This window comes from Homarus americanus, unplaced genomic scaffold (assembly GCF_018991925.1).
Source record: "Homarus americanus isolate GMGI-L3 unplaced genomic scaffold, GMGI_Hamer_2.0 scaffold31037, whole genome shotgun sequence".
NCBI classification, from domain to species: Eukaryota; Metazoa; Arthropoda; class Malacostraca; order Decapoda; family Nephropidae; genus Homarus; species Homarus americanus.
Genome location: NW_024722227.1, coordinates 1,058,109 through 1,069,502, shown reverse-complemented (window position 1 = coordinate 1,069,502; position 11,394 = coordinate 1,058,109). Strand labels below are relative to the sequence as shown.

The window sequence follows — 11,394 nt, the reverse complement described above, 5'->3', positions numbered from 1 at the left end:
ACCCTGCCCCTACCTGGTGTGTGTGTGTGTGTGTGTGTCAGACCCTGCCCCTACCTGGTGTGTGTGTGTCAGACCCTGCCCCTACCTTGGTGTGTGTCAGACCCTGCCCCTACCTGGTGTGTGTGTCGACCCCTGCCCCTACTGGTGTGTGTGTGTCAGACCCTGCCCCTACCTGGTGTGTGTGTGTGTGTCAGACCCTGCCCCTACCTGGTGTGTGTGTCAGACCCTGCCCTACCTGGTATGTGTGTGTCAGACCCTGCCCCTACCTGGTGTGTGTGTGTGTGTCAGACCCTGCCCCTACCTGGTGTGTGTGTCAGACCCTGCCCCTACCTGGTGTGTGTGTCAGACCCTGCCCCTACCTGGTGTGTGTGTGTCAGACCCTGCCCCTACCTGGTGTGTGTGTCAGACCCTGCCCCTACCTGGTGTGTGTGTGTGTGTGTGCCAGACCCTGCCCTACCTGGGTGTGTGTGTGTGTGTCAGACCCTGCCCTACCTGGTGTGTGTCAGACCCTGCCCCTACCTGGTGGGTGTGTGTGTGTGTGTGTCAGACCCTGCCCCTACCTGGTGTGTGTGTGTGTGTGTGTGTCAGACCCTGCCCTACCTGGTGTGTGTGTGTGTGTGTGTGTGCAGACCCTGCCCCTACCTGGTGTGTGTGTGTGTGTGTCAGACCCTGCCCCTACCTGGTGTGTGTGTGTGTGTGTGTGTCAGACCCTGCCCCTACCTGGTAATGTGTGTGTGTGTGTGTCAGACCCTGCCCCTACCTGGTAGTGTGTGTGTGTGTGTGTCAGACCTGCCCCTACCTGGTGTGTGTGTGTGTGTGTCAGAACCTGCCCCTACCTGGTGTGTGTGCAGACCCTGCCCCTACCTGGTGTGTGTGTGTCAGACCCTGCCCCTACCTGGTGTGTGTCAGACCCTGCCCCTACCTGGTGTGTGTGTGTCAGACCCTGCCCCTACCTGGTGTGTGTCAGACCCTGCCCCTACCTGGTAAGTGTGTGTGTGTGTGTGTCAGACCCTGCCCTACCTGGTGTGTGTGTCAGACCCTGCCCCTACCTGGTAGTGTGTGTGTGTCAGACCCTGCCCCTACCTGGTGTGTGTCAGACCCTGCCCCTACCTGGTGTGTGTCAGACCCTGCCCCTACCTGGTGTGTGTCAGACCCTGCCCCTACCTGGTGTGTGTCAGACCCTGCCCCTACCTGGTGTGTGTCAGCTGACCCTGCCCCTACCTGGTGTGTGTCAGACCCTGCCCCTACCTGGTGTGTGTCAGACCCTGCCCCTGCCTGGTGTGTGTGTCAGACCCTGCCCCTACCTGGTGTGTGTGTGTGTCAGACCCTGCCCCTACCTGGTGTGTGTCAGACCCTGCCCCTACCTGGTGTGTGTCAGACCCTGCCCCTACCTGGTGTGTGTCAGACCCTGCCCCTACCTGGTGTGTGTGTGTGTGGCCGAGACCCTGCCCCTACCTGGTGTGTGTGTGTGTGTGTGTGTCAGACCCTGCCCCTACCTGGTAAGTGTGTGTGTGTGTGTGCAGACCCTGCCCCTACCTGGTAAGTGTGTGTGTGTGTGTGTGTCAGACCCTGCCCTACCTGGTAAGTGTGTGTGTGTGTGTGTCAGACCCTGCCCCTACCTGGTGTGTCAGACCCTGCCCCTACCTGGTAAGTGTGTGTGTGTCAGACCCTGCCCTACCTGGTAAGTGTGTGTGTGTGTGTGTGTGTCAGACCCTGCCCCTACCTGGTGTGTGGTCAGACCCTGCCCCTACCTGGTAAGTGTGTGTGTGTGTGTCAGACCCCGCCCCTACCTGGTGTGTGTGTGTGTGTGTGTGTCAGACCCTGCCCCTACCTGGTAAGTGTGTGTGTGTCCGGACCCTGCCCCTACCTGGTAAGTGTGTGTCAGACCCTGCCCTACCTGGTGTGTGTGTCAGACCCTGCCCCTACCTGGTAAGTGTGTGTGTGTGTGTCAGACCCTGCCCCTACCTGGTAAGTGTGTGTGTGTGTGGACCCTGCCCCTACCTGAGTGTGTGTGTGTGTGTCAGACCCTGCCCCTACCTGGTAAGTGTGTGTGTGTGTCAGACCCTGCCCCTACCTGGTAAGTGTGTGTGTGTGTCGAGACCCGCCCCTACCTGGTAAGTGTGTGTGTGTGTGTGTGTGTCAGACCCTGCCCCTACCTGGTGTGTGTGTGTGTGTGTGTCAGACCCTGCCCTACCTGGTGTGTGTGTGTGTGTGTGTGTGTCAGACCCTGCCCCTACCTGTGTGTGTGTGTGTGTGTGTGTCGGACCCTGCCCCTACCTGGTGTTGTGTGTGTGTGTGTGTCAGACCCTGCCCCTACCTGGGTGTGTGTGTGTGTGTGTGTCAGACCCTGCCCCTCCTGGTGTGTGTGTGTGTGTGTGTCAGACCTGCCCTACCTGGTGTGTGTGTGTGTGTGTGCAGACCCTGCCCCACCTGGTGTGTGTGTGTGTGTGTGTGTGTCAGACCCTGCCCCTACCTGGTAAGTGTGTGTGTGTGTCAGACCCTGCCCCTACCTGGTGTGTGTGTGTGTGTCAGACCCTGCCCCTACCTGGTAAGTGTGTGTGTGACCCTGCCCTACCTGGTGTGTGTGTGTGTGTGTGTGTCAGAACCTGCCCCTACCTGGTGTGTGTGTGTGTGTGTGTCAGACCCTGCCCCTACCTGGTAAGTGTGTGTGTGTGTGTGTCAGACCCTGCCCCTACCTGGTGTGTGTGTGTGTGCAGACCCTGCCCCTACCTGGTGTGTGTGTGTGTGTGTGTGTCGGACCCTGCCCCTACCTGGTAAGTGTGTGTGTGTGTGTCAGACCCTGCCCTACCTGGTGTGTGTGTGTGTGTGTGTGTGTCAGACCCTGCCCTACCTGGTGTGTGTGTGTGTGTCAGACCCTGCCCCTACCTGGGTGTGTGTGTGTGTGTGTGTGTGTCAGACCCTGCCCCTACCTGGTAAGTGTGTGTGTGTGTGTGTCAGACCCTGCCCCTACCTGGTGTGTGTGTGTGTGTCTGACCCTGCCCTACCTGGTGTGTGTGTGTGTGTGTGTGTCAGACCCTGCCCCTACCTGGTAAGTGTGTGTGTGTGTGTGTGTCAGACCCTGCCCTACCTGGTAAGTGTGTGTGTGTGTGTCAGACCCTGCCCCTACCTGGTGGGTGTGTGTGTGTGTGTGTGTCAGACCCTGCCCCTACCTGGTAAGTGTGTGTGTGTGTGTGACCGCCCCTTACCTGGTGTGGTGTGTGTGTGTGTGTGTGTCAGACCCTGCCCCTACCTGGGTGTGTGTGTGTGTGTGTGTCAGACCCTGCCCCTACCTGGTAGTGTGTGTGTGTGTGTGTGTCAGACCCTGCCCCTACCTGGTGTGTGTGTCAGACCCTGCCCCTACCTGGTGTGTGTGTGTGTGTGTGTGTCAGACCCTGCCCATACCTGGAAGTGTGTGTGTGTGTGTGTGTCAGACCCTGCCCCTACCTGGTGTGTGTGCAGACCCTGCCCTACCTGGTAAGTGTGTGTGTGTGTGTGTGTCAGACCCTGCCCCTACCTGAAGTGTGTGTGTGTGTGTCAGACCCTGCCCCTACCTGGTAAGTGTGTGTGTGTGTGTGTCAGACCCTGCCCCTACCTGGTAAGTGTGTGTGTGTGTGTCAGACCCTGCCCCTACCTGGGTGTGTGTGTGTGTGTGTGTGTGTCAGACCCTGCCTACCTGGTAAGGTGTGTGTGTGTGTGTGTCAGACCCTGCCATTGTGTGTGTGTGTAGACTCCCTACCTGGTGTGTGTGTGACCTGCCCTACCTGGTAGTGTGTGTGTGTGTGTGTGTTTGTGGGACCCTGCCCTACCTGGTGTGTGTGTGTGGTACCGCCCCTCCGCAAGTGTGTGTGTGTGTCAGACCCTGCCCCTACCTGGGTGTGTGTGTGTGTGTGTGTGTGTCAGACCCTGCCCCTACCTGGTAAGGTGTGTGTGTGTGTGTGTCAGACCCTGCCCCTACACGCCACAAAGGACCTTCTCTCCCGCCAACAGTGTAAACAGTCCCTGGACAAGATAAACTCTCGGACATGTAAATAAACACGATTCGCTCCAGTTTATTTCACCTGAAGATTAACCACCCTAACGCTATCGTAACGTAACACTAACCTAACCTTATGTAAAACAGTCATAACAGTTTGTGATATATAACTTAGTATTTCCATCATCATAATAACAACATTACTAACAGACAAACAAACACCAACAGACAGACACACAGTTCTTTGTAACACGTAAATCAAGAAGTAACGTAACATTTATGACGCAAGTAAATCACTCGGTGTTTTATCCTCCAACAATGACACCAGTAACTTCGGCTGCAACACATGACGCAACACTTTACAAACACAACGCAACACAGACAACAAAGATTAACAAATAAATGACAAAAACAATGTAACAAGAATATAATGTAATCTTTCTTGACTTGTAAAAACATTAAATTAACATCTACTACAAAACAAATAAACTTATAAGCAAATACAAACGTAACACAGATATAACACTAAATACTACGTAACATAATACCATAGATTATGTAACACCAAAGGTACAGTAACACTATATTACACAGCATAAACCAACCTTTGTATTTGTCACATAATTAAACTTAATTAACGAATATTATCTGGCAACTAATTAAGTGACATACGTAACACTAATTAAATTGGGTTTACGTGAAGATTAGGCACCCCAAGATTATTTCACCCAATTATTAAACACACTGATGCTACCTGGGGGATTAGGTTAAGTTAGATTAGGTTGGTTAGGTGAGGTTATGTTAGGTAAGGTTAGATTAGGATAGGTTGTGTTCGGTTATGTTACATTAGGATGGTTAATCTTCAGGTGAAATAAACTAGGTGGGGGGGGCTAATCTTCATGTGATCCTTCAATGGTTATATACCATTATTGTGAATAAAACGTCCACAAAATATAAAAATAACATTTCTGGTAAAGTTGAACTGAGACTGTACACACGTGGTCACACACACACACACACACTCACCTTTACATCTGCCGGAAGTTCCTTTAATTTTCTCACAGTTAAAACCAATAGTGGGAACGGTGTTGAGGTACTGGTCAAACTTAAGACGGTAGAGGGCGGTAGTCTTCCCTGCAGAGTCCAGCCCTAACATCACCACATGCAAGGGCGCGTTCAGGGAGGGTAGAGCGTCCAGCAGCGACCCTCCCTTTCCTGAACCCCCCTTACCCACACTCCCGCCCATAACTTTTAGAATACGATAGGTTTGGGGGTGCTGGTAGGTGAGGGGAGGGAGGTGGGTCAAGGAGCTACCATGGTGGTTTCTTTTTTGTTTATGTCTCGCCGTTTACGAGAGATTTTTGAGACTCGTATGTATGTTAGTCGGTGGTGTAAGTCCTGAGCCACAGTCTCGCCCCCTGATAGTTTTTGCGGCTAATTTTTAGTGGTTTGTTCCAGAGGGCAGGTAGGTAGGTAGATTCCGTCCGTCTCTCCCTGCGGCTATGGTGGCTGGCTGGCTGGAGTTGTTGTGTTCACTCTGTTCAATCACAGTTTTTACTCGTTCACATTTACCCAAATGTTTAAATATTATCACAGAAATAATGGCCAACAGTATCCCCCACCTTTACAGTATCACATAAATAATTCCGGGTCATATAACGCTGAGAATGGTGCGAAAATATTACAAGAATGACATTTCGTTTCCTGCGCTCACATCACCCATCCATGCGCCCGCCTTCAACCCCAACACACACAATTGTTTTCAAAATTTCACCGACTCATCTCTTAATTTTTTTAAGGGTCATCACACTTCACAAGATTAATTTGTTGTTGCTTTAAGATGTGTTCAAGGTATAGCATATGAACACTTCTTGTAGAGCCGTAGATAATAACAGTCTCAAGTCCCCAGATCCGTGTCTCACCCGTCACGGTCAGACGTAGAATGTGTGGACCTGAATTCCTTTGAGGCGAAGTTCTGCTGGAGAAGATGGGTGATGGTTGCCAAGTCGAGTTATTCATTATTAAATGACACAATAATTACATTTACTTCAACCTTTATCGAGAATTAAGATTACTACTTATTGTTAATATATCCAAAACGACTGCATATAATCAAACTGACGTAGATAGTTAACATAACCTTTAAATATATGATAGAATAAGATTGAGCCGTGCTGGTCGCTGGCAACAATAGCTCAGAGCATGAACCTGCAGACTCCCTGGCCACGCTTGAGGCCAATTATATTTTCCCACTTGCTCAATGATCACCTCTCACGCCGCCGCCGTGCCTCAAACTCCTGTTATATGGACCCTGTCGTGTAGATCGTCCCATCCTCTCTTAGATCTGCCGAAGGAGACGCAGGGGAAGGGGCAGAGGGAGGGAGGGTGTCATCACTGATCTTTTAGTAAACGGTCACACAAAAAAGTCTGAATTTATAAATATCATCGTTATTAATAGTTATGACATAATATAATCAATTATAAAAAGTTGTGTTTCAAGTGAGATTGGAAAGACTGAAAGCACTGTTTGTCCAGCTTCTGTGATCCACACACACACACACACACACACACACACACACACACATACGATACAAATAATATAAAGTATTATTAAATATTGGATCAAGTAACAAATTTTTTACATATTAAATTTTCGCAATAGGTAAATGAGGCAGAGTAGAAATTGTCCAGCCACTGGTCGACCCACACACAGGTAGGTGATATAAGTAGAAATCAACAATAATAACAAGGGTTCAACTGAAGAATTTCCACCCAAGTTTATTTCACCTAAAGATTAATCTAACATAATATTAATCCATCCTAATCTCACCTAACCTAATTTAACCTAACCTAACGCTAACCTAACCTAACCTCATTCCCCCAAATAGCTTTTGGATGTTTACTTAATCTTAAGTTGAATGAAAATAAGCTGGGGCGGAGGAGAGATTCTTCTGTTGATGCATAGCAAATATTTCGTTAAGTACCAAAAATTTATCAAATAAATTTTCAAATTTGGTTTTGGAATGTGTGTGTGTGTGTGTGTGTGTGTGTGTGTGTGTGTGTGTGTGTGTGTTTATGAATGTGTGTGCGTATGTGTGTGTGGGGGTATGTATGTTTATGAATGTGTGTGAGTGTGTCCTTAACGGAGGCGGGAGTGGCTGGCTGGCTCAGGTTGGCAGGCTGTCTGACTGGTTGGCTACGTCCCAGCTGTCACGTCCAAAACACTAACAGGACCTCCCCCAGCGGCCACCACAGCACCTCTGGCTCCCGGTGTCAGTACTGGACGGCTGTGGCGGCGTCTCTCCTCATCACTAAACCATTTTGTTAATTGTTATATAGATTAACGTTTGGACAATATGAAACGTTAGCTCTCTGCTATTGAAACAGTTTACCTGTATTTAGCCGGAAGAACACAGATACAGAGTGGATAATAATAACAATAATAACATGGGTTGGGTTACGTTACGTTAAGTTTATTTTACATATACTGGGTGTCCCAGAAAAATTTCCTTGCCTCCCTCCCTCCCTGCCGGCTCCCTCCTCCCTCCTGCCTGCTCCCTGCCTCCCCCCTGCCTGCCTGCTCCCTGCCTCCCTCAGTGCCTGCCTGCCCTTCTCCTCCCCTGCCTCCAATTCACAGTGTCTGAGGGAGAAGGCAGGGAGGATTGCAGGCTCATTTTTGTGGGACACCCTATATATTACACGGACCACATCGGTTGTGATATACAGGACTTGGGTGACAAAACAGACTCACTCCTCGTAGATGGTGTGTTTGGTGTGGTGTAACGTGTGTTTTATTCTTAGTGCTGTACTCATTACCAACACTAACTGAGCGTCCGTTATTCCGTGAGCGTCAGACAGCTAGCCACCTGCCATCCCTAACTGACAGACACCCACCTGTCACCTCTAACTGACAGACACCTACCTGTCACCTCTAACTGACAGACACCCACCTGTCAACCCTAACTGACAGACACCCACCTGTCAACCCTAACTGACAGAACACCCACCTGTCAACCCTAACTAACAGAACACCTACCTGTCAAACCCTAACTGACAGACACCCACCTGTCAACCCTAACTAACAGACACCCACCTGTCAACCCTAACTGACAGACACCTACCTGTCACCTCTAACTGACAGACACCCACCTGTCAACCCTAACTGACAGACACCCACCTGTCAAACCCAAACTGACAGACACCCACCCGTCAACCCTAACTAACAGACACCCACCTGTCAACCCAACTGACAGACACCTACCTGTCACCTCTAACTGACAGACAACCACCTGTCAACCCTAACTGACAGACACCCACCTGTCAACCCAACTAACAGACACCCACCTGTCAACCCTAACTGACAGACATACACCTGTCACCTCTAACTGACAGACACCCACCTGTCACCTCTAACTGACAGACACCCACCTGTCAACCCTAACTGACAGACACCCACCTGTCACCTAACTGACAGACACCCACCTGTCAACCCTAACTGACAGACACCTACCTGTCACCTCTAACTGACAGACAACCACCTGTCAACCCTAACTGACAGACACCCACCTGTCAACCCTAACTAACAGACACCCACCTGTCAACCCTAACTGACAGACATCTACCTGTCACTCTAACTGACAGACACCCACCTGTCACCTCTAACTGACAGACACCCACCTGTCAACCCTAACTGACAGACACCCACCTGTCACCTCTAACTGACAGACACCCACCTGTCAACCCTAACTGACAGACACAGACCACTTACATCATAAACATTTAAGTTGTTAAATGTATACCACATTCATACTAATTTTATTATTCTCTACGTCATTTATGTAGTATATTGATTAATATTTGAATGGTTAATTTTCAAGTTAATAATTTACATAGACAGTAGAGGTATATACATAATATACATACAGTACAGGTAGAACAGTACACCTACATTCTATGTATATTGAATACTTGTAATGTCTGCTTATCGTATACCTGAACTGTCTATGAGTATATTGTATACATCACAATATCTTAACTAAGTATATTGTATATCTCTAACGGTCTAAAAATGTATGACAATTTTTTAATATCAATCTACTTAATTTCCCCATCGAATCCAGTCGCAAGTTAGAGTCAAGGACCTCTGCCACCTTCGCTTACCAGGCCACTGTTCTTACTGCGTCAAGATCACTTTAAGATGTGGTAACAGCAAGTAAACAATAAAACAACACAAATAAGTTAAGTTAGGAAACAAAGATACAGTAAACAGCTCATCTTAAACAAATGTAAAACTGTTACTTAAGTTTACTATAAAATGTTCACAGTTTCTTTTAGAGTTGTAGAAAATGAGTTTTTTTGGAGTGACTTGAATATTCATCCTGATCGCAGTTCCTTGCGATTTTACCTATTTACTTTACTTTTATCCTCTTCACCACAGATAGGCTCATTAGCCTCTTGGGTGATCGGTCACGTCACTGTTGGCAAGTACTGGGCATGCACTGACTCCTGAATGAATCTGAACCTGCTCCAGTGTTGGTCAAGTCTGGTCTTTAAACAGCTCACACTCGGTGCCGTCACAACACTTTCTGGCAGACTGTTCCAAGAGTTGACAACTCTCACTCCGAAAAGTTACACCTCACAGTTTTCTGGATTTGCAGCTTCTATTAGATTTTATTAGGTAAACATACATGGATACATACAAGTAAATATAATATATAATAATGGTTGCCCCTTGTGTAACGAGGATGGCCGGCCCAAGGGCCACCTAGGCGTGAATTTGTTTAAGGTGTAGCTGTCGCCAACACAACAACCACACCCTGAGTTAACGAGCTGCATCATCCAGTGAGACAGTGATGTGAGAGACAGTATGTGAGAGACAGTGATGTGAGAGACAGTGATGTGAGAGACAGTATGTGAGAGACAGTATGTGAGAGACAGTGATGTGAGAGACAGTATGTGAGAGACAGTGATGTGAAAGACAGTATGTGAGAGACAGTGATGTGAGAGACAGTGATGTGTGAGACAGTATGTGAGAGACAGTATGTGAGAGACAGTGATGTGAGAGACAGTATGTGAGAGACAGTGATGTGAAAGACAGTATGTGAGAGACAGTGATGTGAGAGACAGTGATGTGTGAGACAGTGTGTGAGAGACAATAGGTGAGAGAGTGATGTGAGAGACAGTATGTGAGAGACAGTATGTGAGAGACAGTATGTGAGAGACAGTGATGTGATAGACAGTATGTGAGAGTCAGTGATGTGAGAGACAGTATGTGAGAGACAGTGATGAGACAGTGATGTGTGAGACAGTGATGTGAGAGAACAGTATGTGAGAGACAGTGATGTGAGAGACAGTATGAGACAGTATGTGAGAGACAGTATGTGAGAGACAGTATGTGAGACAGTGATGTGAGAGACAGTATGTTAGAGACAGTATGTGAGAGACAGTATGTGAGAGACAGTGATGTGAGAGACAGTATGTGAGAACAGTATGTGAGAGACAGTATGTGAGAGACAGTGATGTGAGAGACAGTATGTGAGAGACAGTATGTGAGAGACAGTGATGTGAGAGACAGTGATGAGAGACAGTATGTGAGAGACAGTGATGAAAGACAGTATGTGAGAGACAGTGATGTGAGAGACAGTGATGTGTGAGACAGTGTGTGAGAGACAATAGGTGAGAGTGATGTGAGAGACAGTATGTGAGAGACAGTATGTGAGAGACAGTATGTGAGAGACAGTGATGTGATAGACAGTATGTGAGAGTCAGTGATGAGAGACAGTATGTGAGAGACAGTGATGTGGAGAGACAGTGATGTGTGAGACAGTGATGTGAGAGAGACAGTATGTGAGAGACAGTGATGTGAGAGACAGTATGTGAGAGACAGTATGTGAGAGACAGTATGTGAGAGACAGTATGTGAGAGACAGTGATGTGAGAGACAGTATGTTAGAGACAGTATGTGAGAGACAGTATGTGAGAGACAGTGATGTGAGAGACAGTATGAGAAACAGTATGTGAGAGACAGTATGTGAGAGACAGTGATGTGAGAGACAGTATGTGAGAGACAGTATGTGGAGAGACAGTGATGTGAGAGACAGTGTGTGAGAGACAGTGATGTGGAGAGACAGTATGTGAGAGACAGTATGTGAGAGACAGTATGTGAGAGACAGTATGAGAGACAGTGATGTGGAGAGACAGTATGTGAGAGACAGTATGTGAGAGACAGTATGTGAGAGACAGTATGTGAGAGTCAGTATTGAGAGACAGTGATGAGAGACAGTGTGTGAGAGACAGTGATGTGAGAGACAGTGTATGAGAGGCAGTGATGTGAGAGACAGTATGTGAGAGACATTATGTGAGAGACATGAGAGACAGTATGTGAGAGACAGTATGTGAGACAGTATGTGAGAGACAGTATGT

The 11,394-nt window shown here is 48.3% G+C and overlaps 1 protein-coding gene across 1 annotated transcript in view; it reads right to left on the bottom strand.

Annotated features, from left to right (window-relative positions):
- LOC121862255 (ADP-ribosylation factor-like protein 4C) overlaps window positions 1-5,883 on the bottom strand; it is a 15,173-nt gene extending 9,290 nt beyond the window's left edge. Inside the window, exon 1 of the mRNA XM_042360355.1 lies at window positions 5,000-5,883. Within this exon, the coding sequence (XP_042216289.1) occupies window positions 5,000-5,219 (220 nt within the window). The 5' untranslated portion in view covers window positions 5,220-5,883. The remainder of the gene's footprint in view (window positions 1-4,999) is intronic.
- Between the last annotated feature and the right edge of the window lie 5,511 nt (window positions 5,884-11,394).